The sequence below is a fragment of the Danaus plexippus genome, chromosome 31 (assembly GCF_018135715.1).
Source record: "Danaus plexippus chromosome 31, MEX_DaPlex, whole genome shotgun sequence".
Taxonomy (NCBI): domain Eukaryota; kingdom Metazoa; phylum Arthropoda; class Insecta; order Lepidoptera; family Nymphalidae; genus Danaus; species Danaus plexippus.
Window position 1 is genome coordinate 1,761,550 of NC_083558.1, and position 12,185 is coordinate 1,773,734.

Here is a 12,185-nt window from a genome sequence, read left to right on the forward strand (position 1 = left end):
ATCTCAAAGACTTAAGGGAGCGTTTTCGTTAAAAGCTCTCGGACGGCTCATTTTTTTCCAACATCTTCAACAAATATCATTTATGTACACACAAGTAAATACAAAATTTAACACATTATATACTAAAACCTTCCTCGAGAATCACGCTATCGAGTGCTGATAGCTGTTTGATAATCGGTGCAGTAGTTTTTCCGTTTATCGCGAACAGACAGACAGACAGACGCGGCGAGGGACTTTGTTTTATAATATGTATTGATATTGATGATTTTAATACACTGAAGCCAATGACTGTAGTTTAATTTTGTGATACTTGGTGATATTGATCAAATTATGCATAATTTTATATTTTATTCGGTGACTATTACTTACAATCCAGTCTACAAAGATATAAAATAGCCGTAATATATACTACTCATTCAATGTACAATTTTATGCTGTAATTTAAAATTAGTTTAGAGACTATAAAATACGTTGACTCGAATTTAATTTGGACTAAAGTTGTGGTTTAGCAAACTTAAATTAGGTATTTGTTGATCATATATACCTATATATCGGATTTAATACAAATTCTTTGTTTTTAAAGGGACACGTCATCGCTGACGTCACTAGCGTCACTTCTCTCAGTGCGTTCCGTGATGTTTCAAAATGAGACTTCATTTCTCCTAAACGTCCTTCTATTTCTAGAAGGTTCTATATCCTTCAACGGTCCGCACTCACTGACCTGTACCGTCGCGCGTCCACACGTCGTGTCTACACCGACATACAAACGTAGTTATACTCTCCCTTAAACTAGTCTCTGATTTAGTTTTAGTTATAACAATAATTATGAATACAAATAAGTTTTTATAACTGATGACGGACACGAGTTATTTTTACGTCTCACCCGTCATTTGTGCTGATATTACCTAATATAAATTAATTAAAACGAAATGAGTTGTACAAAGCAGATTTATGGGGTATGTCAAATGTCAAATGTCAAATGTCAATAGGATCACATCACATCATATAATAAGATAGTTGAACATTTTATCCAGAAGCAAATTTAATTTTATCGTGATTTTAACCCTTATCTAACTCGGGTAAAACCGGATAGACTTTCCATACTTACCATTAGGTAATTTGAATTGTCATACTGCTTAGGGAGATTTTATATTTTTTAGTTAGTCGTTCACGATTCTGATGTTAGATGCTTGCAGGGTTGAACTCAAAAACTTTTGTAATTATTCTGTAGTGGTATAACTTTAGATACAGTCTACATATATTTTGCGAATAGATTCAGTCTAAAGCTGACACGTGTCAAGGCGTGGCTAGTTATGTCGTGGCTAGTTATGTCGTGGCTAGTTATGTCGTGGCTAGTTATGTCGTGGCTAGTTATGTCGTGGCTAGTTATGTCGTGGCTAGTTATGGTGTGGCTACTTACGTCGTGGCTAGTTATTCATTAAATCCATGCAAGATATGTTGATATCATTATTTGAGAAGATTTAGGAATAAAAAACTGTCTTTTATTTTGTATTAGATTTAATTCTAGTTATTTATTATGTTACGTTTCAAACTTACAAATAGGCCTATTGTCAGATTTATTGACATATATCCTAATGGTCGCTTTATATTACAGATAATCAATGATATTTTGCGTCGTAATAAATTAAAGGTATGATTATTTGGTTATAAAAAGAAAAGCGGATAGTTCTAAAGCATTTATTTCATCCCTCCCCCGGCCATACCACAGACTCTATCCAGTCCAAGTATGAAGAGACCCTGGTGTAGACAGCTGGACTCCCAGACTGGGCGCATCTGTGACCGAAGGACGTGATGCCGACTATATGGAACACGCACTTGTTCTCCCGGGACACCACCTGGAGGGGGGACCCAGAGTCGCCCTGGAAATGTGGCTCATACTGAGAAAACTGGTCCATACTAAGGTAGTTAGAGGAATAGATAGATATTTGTTAAAGGACTATTAGCATTCAAATATATATAAGACTGGTTTTTTTATATATAATTCTACTGTACGTGTGTTTGTCACCAATTACTAAATATCTGGATCGATTTCAATGAATGTAAGCATTTGTGTGTATGTAATACAGATGGTTTTAATTCACAAATCATCCCGGCAGATGGCGCTGATGAGATCTCATCATCATCGTAGCAAGAGTCTTTGCAGACTCGTCGTGGTCACCACGTATCAGTGATCCGTATACATAATGATTTTCATGGGAAGATACTTGCATTGGTTTCCCCTTGCTTTCTGCACCAGCACTTTTATGGGGCTATTTAGACCCCAAGGCTTGCTATGGCCTCCTTCCAGCCAGTGGTGTCTAAACACTCTTATAAAGTACATATGACTCGACTCGGAAAAGATCACATTGGTACTTGCCAGGTTTCGAACCCGCGCCCCCACTTATGAGAGGCGGGCCTTTAACCTCCGGGCCACCACGGACGGTACGTAGGTTATTTAAAATGCATAGTGTGCAAACGCAGGTTACTTCGTCGTTTTAACACGATATATACTACTCTCAGCGCAACTCTGATGGTCCTGTGTACGAAGTTGCGGTCAAAAACTAGTGTTAAAAGAGGCGCCATCTGTGCCGTACTAACTAATTACTAAAATATACTATAATCCTTATGCTATTATAATTAATCATAATACTGAACCATTGTAATTTTGTTATGGCAACATTTGAGTATCAACTTGTATTTGTAGCTATTAATACTGTCTTCAGCCATTTTGTAGGACATTACTGGAAGTAGCGCTGAACATTGAGAATGAAGCCTGGATTTGTACCTGGAACTCTAGGCTTATACAAATAACAATCATTTTTGATTGGCATTCCTTGTTTGTTACCTGACAGGTGTCCTTGCCGCCTCTCAGTTCTCCAGCACACAGCTGGTCCGCAGTGAACCCGTCCATCCACAGTCTGTTCCTCTTCGTCTTTAATAGAACATTACAAAAATCGTTCTCTAGTAGCGTCAGCGATACTTTCTGTAATTCGTTTGAAGCGCGCTGTGTACCTGTGAAGAATTAATTATCATTGTAGGTAAAAAAAACATTAAATGTGATGAAATCTCTTAAATTGTGACTACCCACATACAAAAGTTACATCGATATTGGTCGTGTTGTTTCGTATAATTGATAACAAACATACGAACATATATAATGTTTAATTATCTTCTAATCGCACGCTTTGGTGGAACAAAGTGATTTTTTTTTCCATCCAATGTTACAAAAAGTCGACAGTTAGGTGAAAATCTATATATTCAATAGTATATTCAATAGTATATGTTCAAAAGTAACGAGTCAAAAGATTAAGAGATTAGTAACACACACACACACACACGAGAACACATTTACACAAATGTATACACGCTCACACACACATATAAACACACGCACACATACACACGCATTTCCAACATCAGTAGTAACAGAAAAAATACATACGCGGGTCAACAACCCCCCAGCCGGTGGCCACTGCTTTAGTGTGTCCAGGGAAGTCGGGTCTGTACCAGAGGCAGGCTGGTCTGATGGAAGAGTCGAAGTCCACGTCGGACGCCAGCTCCAGTAACGCTATATCATGATACTTGCCCGGGGACTTGTATAGCGGATGCTTTATTATATTCTTTATTGGCACCTGAATATAAAAACATTCGCGTGAAGACGCGGTAGCTTTACTAGTAAAGCGACCGGGACGCTACGTCAGACGTGTCGCAGGTTTGAATTTAGTAAAGCGACCGGGACGCTACGTCAGACGTGTCGCAGGTTTGTATTTAGTAAAGCGACCGGGACGCTACGTCAGACGTGTCGCAGGTTTGAATTTAGTAAAGCGACCGGGACGCTACGTCAGACGTGTCGCAGGTTTGAATTTAGTAAAGCGACCGGGACGCTACGTCAGACGTGTCGCAGGTTTGAATTTAGTAAAGCGACCGGGACGCTACGTCAGACGTGTCGCAGGTTTGAATTTAGTAAAGCGACCGGAACGCTACGTCAGACGTGTCGCAGGTTTGTATTTTAATCTATATATTATTCATTAAGTAATATATACAATTTAAATTATTTTAATTCGTACGTTGGTAACAAATTTTCTTGAAAATACATAACCGCTAGTTACAATTTATACCTTATAACCTGTTAAAAAGAGGTTCAATTTATTTTGTAAAACGAAGAAACCATGTAACTATTCAGTCCTAAATTATATTATTATTATTATATTATATAATACATGTATATATTTTTGGACATTCTTTATATTTGTAACCGACTTCAAAAAAGGTTAGAATCAGTATATATTTTTTTATCATTAATAATGAGATCTAATATTTCGCGAGTATTGATTTAAATGAAACTAATATTTTTAAGATTTACTATGCGTTTTTTTGTTATATTACCGATTGTTACTTCGCAGCAGCCGTGATCACGGACAGACGAGATGTGAAATACGCGTAGTTATCCGAAAATATTAGTTTAATTTAAATCAAACTTCACCTCAATGGGGCTGGCGCCGTCGTTGACGGACGTGTCCAGGTTCTGGTCTCCAAGCCTCACGATGACCGGCTTGGGTTCCCTCATCTTGGAGTACTTGGTGCAGTGCGCTGCTGTCAGGATGAACTTGGAGCTGATCAAACTGCCGCCGCAGAGGAAGGAGTATGAGCCTTCCAAGTTAATCCAGCCTATTGCGGCCTTTGACAGGTAATAAATCAAATATAACCATTTTATTAACGTTTTACTTGTAAATTTTATTATATTTATTTCGACTATATATATATTTATATATATAATATAGACGCGATAAGTCATCTGCCTCGATAATCACAGAAAACAATTCAAAAGATAATTTAAACAGATGAAAAAAAAATTATTAATGTCGGTACTCTATGTTATTACTTTATATAAAATACAAATAAAATATACCCATTTTGTTTTTCTAAGAAACTGAGAGTTCATTATTAACGGAAATCGTAATATTCTTGTTGATTTCTAAACTACCCTCCTAAATCTTAATACTAACCATGTGTGGAAACTCTCCTGTATCAGCGTCCTCTCCGCCCACGATCAGCTCCACACCGTTGTAGTCACATTTTGGGGCGGATATAGACATCGTTTCCGGGTCCGGTACCAAAGCTATGTAACCCACCGTCTCGTACACACGTTTGCTGTACTCTTCACATTCTAAGATATAGATAAATCACATCACTAATCATCGATAAATACACATCTGGTAAGTAATGCGTTAATATGCTATCACTAATGTGAAGTAAATTTAAATTTAACTTGATTTTATATTATATTTATAATATATATTATATTATTTCTACTTACTCAATTCACTCAGTCTACGCCCGTCTTTTGATGCTGTCTGCTGATGAGGCAGCGGTTGTTTCCGGCTGCAATCATGAATAGGCTTTGAAGTTACTTCGTGGAGATTATTGGACAAAAATTCATCTTGATTTGCAATGATTTAATAAGAAATGTTGGGGAAAATGAACTGAAATAGTCAATGGGTCATGACACAGGTTGGATACGAACTAGTCAGTAAGTCTGGCAGTCCCCTTCGCCCTTCCCCGAGGGCGGCGGGGCTCCAAGAGGATTTATCAACCCGAGACGAAAAAAAAGGTTGGATTCGAACTAGCGACATCTAGTAGCGACCCACTCAGTTTACCAAATGAACTATCTCGTAAAAGTATACGTTAGGTTTGAATTGACTGTAAATAATACTTATTTCTGCCTCTTTCTTAGCTTACGTCATTAAATTTTGTATTAATATTTGAGATATTTGTTAATTAATAATTATAGCGTCATTTATTCAGAATTTTATGTTTTATAAAACAAACTTACACACACATGCAAATATACACAAGCTTACACACACGCACACACTCTCACACACACACACCGTCGTATTTATAAACCTAAGCCTTTTTGAGTAGTAACTCACTTATTAGCTGTATTCAGTATGGAACTAGCGTCACTGCAACAGACAGTGATCGACTGGAGGCTCCGGCTACAGAACGTCGGAGTAATCCCATTGCTTCTGGAACCAGAAACATTATGTTATATAATACTAATGTTTACATACGCCATTACACGACATGCATACAAAATGGCGGACGTCAACTGTCAAAAATAATATTATTATATATCACAAATATATTTCTTGTTATATCAAAATTGAATTACAGTACATTATCATAGGTGTATGGATTAAACTGTGGACTGCTCGTATTTAGTTTGGAGATAAACTGATAGTAAGAATTGAATCCCTCACTGATAGTCTCTCCTCGCTGACTGACAGGAGGCGGCCGGCGTACAGACTCCTAAAGTGTTAGTATGTTCCACTGTACATGACTCGCCTTCTGAAAGTTAATGACAGATTTTCTCACCTTCAATATTATTATTTTGAAGTACATTTCCAGTCTCGATTCTTAATATTCGTTCATTCTAGTAACGTCCTACAAAATCGCTGAAGTCAGCATTTAAAATTAAGACTGAAACTATCTCGGACATGTAATTACACAAAAACAATAATAAAAGATATATTCTTATAAAAATATAGACGAAATTTCAAGCGAAGAAACAACAAAAATTAATTTTAATAATATTTGGTTCTTTGACAATCCAATATGGCGTCTACAACATCAGCTTGTCTTGTCATATCTAATAATGGTCGAACGCGCGGTTTATAAAAAACAAACATTAACTATGTTAAAATTATCCAGAATTGCTTATAATTGCAGAAACATTCTTATTTGTCTGCGAAAAGAAATAATTCTACTTAAATTATTATGTTAATGAGAAACTATATATGGTTTATAATTTTCCCGCCAAAATACAGTCACGTGACTGACGTGACGTCACATATCGTGAAACATGGCGTAATTCAGAATAGAATATCCAGTTTGTATGATGATATTTGTTATTGAATAAAGAAAAAAATAAACAAAACCTCCGTTTTTTAAAATATGTCACATATTCATCCATATTAGATAAGGCAGAGAGGTAAACGGCGTTTGACAGCTCGTTGACGTAATACGTTCTTATAGGTCGCCACAGATTATAAATATTATTAATTATTATTATAAACAGATACAGTATATCAAAATAAACGTTTTAGTTGATACGCCGGGTTTTTTCTCTCTGATGACGTCATGATTTTTGTATACTTTGAAATTATCACACACACGTTTTATATGCTTATAACAATATACATATATATACTAGTTTCAGGAAGCGACTCCGTCCGTGGACATCAGAGTTACGCTCAGAGATAAATGTTTAAAGTGTATTGAAGCAATAAAACGTAGCTTACGTTGCAGGCTTCTTATTTTGAATAACATAAATACTGACTACAGCGCCATCTGTCGGACTGCTTTATGGCATAAAACCACACAAATGTAGGAATTCTTTCAGATCGGTTCAGCCGTTTAGTTCAGTGACATACATGTGTAATACATACGTCTAAAGATATGTATTTCGTAACTTAAAAGTTAAATGCACATTATGTATGAGTATCGTGTTGTTAAAACATTAAAAAAGAGAGGGAAAATGATACGAAGTAATTTTTTAAATAAATAGGCGACATATGCAAAACCTATTTTCTTCCAGAGGCATGCACCTTTGTATTTTTTAGTACTTGCAAAGAATATAGGAAACGTCGATAGGAGAATATACGAAAATTATTAAAGATTTGTTTTTTTTTTTTTGTTATCCGACAGTTAATGGCAACCTTACAATAATATACAACACCAGTGAATACGATACTAGATTTAATAAGTAAATTTTTATTTATTATACGAATAATGATTTGTTAATTGAGAAGAATTAAATAAAATACGTATTTGTAGGAAATAGTTGTGAAGTATAAAAAGAAATTTTAGTTCAGTCAAAGGTTATAGTGTTACTTAGAAAAAAATTGTTTTCGAAATCAGTTCTCGATGTCCAGATAACGAAGTCTGTGTCACCCAGAGAAGTACTGAAGGAAATTAAGATATCGCTGGCGAGAGATGAGAAATAACGTGACTGTATGACACTGATCTCGTCTTCGTGATCACGGTCTCTGTAAAGGATTCGATAGGTCGTGCTCATGTAGATATAAGATAATAAAAGTAGTATCCGAATAAGTCAAATAATTTTCATACCCGTCTACCCTCAACGAGCGGGCAACACTCAACGTGAGGTCGGTTTTCAGGTGTGCAGAGTATGTTTGTCGATAGATGTCAAAATGTATGACATAACAGAAGATGGAGTTAGTACGATGTTGGAACGGATCACGAATATACTTGTAAGTATATACATATATAAGGAAAATGCATAATTAAATAAAAAAAACAACTTGGTTATTTATCATCAATACATCTTGATCGAGCGCGTATTGTGAACTTATGTAAATAAAATATTTTAATTCGATTCTTACAATGTATACGTTTATAAAGGTAGCCTTGCTATTATTTTATTTGTGATCTTACTACAAGTGTTCGTTGTTAAACGATGGGATACGTTACCGGTTTGATACTTTACATCGATCGCGTTTAGTTTTATTTGCAAACTTATAGTAAGGATACTGACGTTAAACGAAAACGCTTGTTAATTTTTATTTCGAAGTAAAAAATAGCTTTCGATTTATTTAGCCGGAATAAAAAAATAAATAATTGTATTACTTAAGACTTATAAATCAATTATCCTATTTAGGGGCCTATTTTTTTGTCAGTTGACACGCAATAGTTATTAAAAAGAAAGAAAGGAAAGATGAAGATGAAGTTAAAGAATCTTAAAGATGTACTCACGATGTCTCTGGTGATTTCTTAAATTATATTTTCGTGTATTTTCTACACATTGATAACATTTAAACTCCTTGTGATTTCAAAGAGACGTTTTAAAATAGTCAATCAAAAACATTTTAAAATTCAATAAACAATATATTTTATATTACTATAAAATTGTTTATATAAAAAATACAATATTAGATTAAAATAAAAATTAGTTTAAAAGAAAATAGGAATTATTATACGTTGGCAGTTTGGCATTATGTTTTGTGCTGTTTATTTCTCTAAAAATGGCGACTTATCATTCTTTACTTACCTTGTTGACAGAATCCTATTTCTCCGGAGAGTATTAAAACAGCCGCGAACAGGTGAATTTTCAACATTATATCTTTTCTTTTATATATCTGTAACATAATATATTAAATAAATTACGTCAAATAACTTACCTACTATTGGTGTTAATATATATTTAGGGAACACACATTCAATTTGAACCGAACCTTAAAATTCCCGAACGCACTCGAAGGGCGCATTTTCATTGGTCGATAAGGCCCGCATTCGGGGTGCGGGAGATTTCTGTAACGCATGCCATAGGGCCCGCAAAGAGTTTATCGTTTTCACTGGTCGTCAGAGCCCGCATACGGGGTGCGGGTGATTTCTATAACGCATGCGAATTCCGTTATTCCGGAATGCGGATATCACCCGCACACGTTTAATCGACCGAGTTATCGACCAGTGGATTTCATTGGTTGTTAGCTCGCATGCGGGTACTCCCCGCAATCGGGCTAACTACCGACTTATCGACCAATGAAAATGCACCTTAAGACAGATTGAGCGGAGCGAGCGGAACGCCATGCCGGCGACTCAGGTCATTCAGCCACGGAGATGTCCCGGCAACCGAATGTACGATCGAGTTTTTATGAGATTCGAGGTTTTTATGTGTATAGCCCAGTTATCCAGGGTGGTGTTTATCGACCAAAAATAGAGGTGACCACCGACCACCAATTTAAATTTTAGGCCCAGAAAACGGGACCCATGTCTTAAAAAACGTTTCGGTAACTTTCGAAACGAAACGAAAACGAATACGTAGTTGCATTTCCCGGTTAAATTCATTAATAAAGTTGAATCAATATATATATATATGAAAAATAATTCGATTTTTATTACAAGGCACATGTTTTCTATTCAGTGAGATCTTTGAATTAATTTTATGATAAATTTAAATTGCGAGATGGCGGAAACGTATATTGATTTAAAAATCTCGTTTCTTTATTGAAAATTCCAGTTTCGATTACAACAAAAATATTTTAAGTCGCATTCTTATCACGAGTCCGCGTCCTCGTGTTACGCGGACGGTGTAGTTTCGCATTCGTAAAACTCCGCACGGTATAGTATAAACGTAATGAATGACTGAAAACTTTGAGTGTTTAGTTTCGAATTCACACTCGTAGTAAGGGTTGTGGATACAACGTGCCTGTCTAGTTTAAACCAATGCGAATGTCGATCAGCTTTTAAAAAATATACATACATGTATAGATTAAATGGCAATGTTTTTAAGCAAGTCTTTATTGAAAAACGAGGTTATTGATATAAGACCTGTTTGGACATTCCGGTAGTGACAGACATACATACATACAATAGACAACAAAAAAAAGTACGACTCAAGTTTGTTTTTCGACACTGTATCAAAAACAATGATTGCGGGATTATAATAATTACATACATACATTTTTAAATAAATTATCATTTATGAGAGAATATGAAAAAAAAAACAAATATTTTTCCTGTATATATAAAATGTTGGTTCATAAAGAACTCGTAATCGGATTTATGAATGAGAACTCTTAATACCGTTAGTGCGACCTGGCTTCGTAAACGTCAAACTTACGGTTTGCACGTTAAACGTCGGTAATGAGATAACAGTACACTCATATTAAGGTAACACTCGAAAGTTAAAGGTCTTACAATAACTAACAAAAGCAATTTTTGGTCATAAAAATTTTAATAAATATTTAAATTTGCTTACGGAACACACAAATAACATACAAGTAGCGGAACCACACTAAATACGGCGCGTTCTAAGTCGTTCTTTCGTAAATCTTGTCACATATTTTAAAATCTTCTAAAACACGCGAAAAATTTAGTATGTCCCATGCAAGCCAGTGGCGGAAAAAACTACTCGGCTTTGGCTGTAAGTTTAATAAAACGCGTCTAAAATTTTCTTTGTTATATATATATATGTGTGTGTAAATCAAGGTATAAAAAAACGTAATAAATAAAGCTTTAGTATGGAAACAAAAACTTTCAACAATAAAATAAATTCCAAACATAAACATCGAGCAAGCATTTTTTACAAAGCTCCGCTTTGTTAATTGACGCGGGCGTCATTAAAAAATGGCGGTAATGAAATTATTGTCATTATACATGAAAAAGAAAATCGTTAAAAATGTATACGCGTTATCAGTTATAATAAAAATAATAAATATTCCCTAACTTTCGTTATTAAAAATATATTTTAAACATACCTTTGTTTATCACAGCACTTATTTAAAACATGTGTTTCGTATCACGCGGCCATTTTGTATTCATAACAATCAAGAGTGAAGCGAGCATTTGTAAATAATTTTCCTTATTCTAAGGCGACGTCCGCACACCAAGACTTTACGTATATGTGCTAGCCAATAATTAAGATAAATTTTGACCTTAATCTGAGGTCGAATGATAAAAATTTTATTTGTATAGGTATTGCAGATTTAATACTGGCTTTTGTATGATGAATATTGAAAGTAAATTCAGTCCTGTTTGTTAATATAACTGGTTGTGTAAGTTAAGTTATCGTAGTTAAAATTTATAGCGTCTATGGATATTTTTTTATTCCGTCTATCGCATGTCGTGTTACAATCAGCGAATGGGTGGGAGTAAATGAAAGGCGGTCGTCAGTGCTTGGCTATTCTGGCTATAGCCGATCGGTGGAGTAAATATTTTCTCTCTTTATTATAAGTTAGAACCGCTATATCTTTGATTTATTTTTAGATTTTTATTTGTATATAAACTGTGGATAGCTTTTAAACTGATATTTATCGTGAAATTAACAGAATAATATTTAAAAGACCAGCTGAATGTCTTGTCTTTAATGATTTGGCTTTTCTTTAAAGTTAAAATTCTAATCGTTTTATTTAGTTATTTATTTTTGTGTTTTGATAATAAATATTGTCTTTATGTTCAGCAAGACTTTCAATAATCACTACATACGAAGTGTTTTATGTTTTTCATACAACGACCTACCTAATGAAGAAGAATTAACGCTCCTTTCCCAAAAAATGTGTATGATGTAAGTTTACAAGTATATATATAAATAAACTAGTTGAACGCGACATTGTTCGCTTGCACTTTGGCATTCGAGTGTAATGTATAATATGCGTAATATA

At 34.8% G+C, this 12,185-nt stretch overlaps 1 protein-coding gene across 2 annotated transcripts; it reads right to left on the bottom strand.

Annotated features, from left to right (window-relative positions):
• Nucleotides 1–1,684: 1,684 nt before the first annotated feature.
• LOC116778312 (serine protease snake-like) lies at nucleotides 1,685–11,435 on the bottom strand. Of its 2 annotated transcripts, none has more exons than XM_061525833.1 (10): nucleotides 11,283–11,435; nucleotides 9,074–9,161; nucleotides 6,264–6,351; nucleotides 5,934–6,026; nucleotides 5,318–5,382; nucleotides 5,007–5,167; nucleotides 4,484–4,678; nucleotides 3,443–3,632; nucleotides 2,846–3,012; nucleotides 1,685–1,880 (listed from the first exon to the last, which is right to left on the bottom strand). In XM_061525833.1, exons 2-10 carry the CDS (start codon nucleotides 9,138–9,140, stop codon nucleotides 1,704–1,706), a joined length of 1,203 nt encoding a protein of 400 aa, XP_061381817.1. In that variant the 5' UTR covers nucleotides 9,141–9,161; nucleotides 11,283–11,435; the 3' UTR covers nucleotides 1,685–1,703. The 2 variants fall into 2 exon arrangements, with proteins under 2 accessions (XP_061381817.1, XP_061381816.1); XM_061525832.1 differs by having other exon boundaries at nucleotides 5,934–6,029.
• Between the last annotated feature and the right edge of the window lie 750 nt (nucleotides 11,436–12,185).

Coding starts and splice junctions, on each gene's coding strand:
- LOC116778312 (XM_061525832.1), bottom strand. CDS start 9,140: ATGTTGAAAATTCACCTGTTCGCGGCTGTTTTAATACTCTCCGGAGAA. Junction 3,013..3,442: donor CTGGGGGGTTGTTGACCCGC/GTATGTATTTTT, acceptor AATTCTTCACAG/GTACACAGCGCGCTTCAAAC. Junction 1,881..2,845: donor GCGGCAAGGACACCTGTCAG/GTAACAAACAAG, acceptor CCACATTTCCAG/GGCGACTCTGGGTCCCCCCT.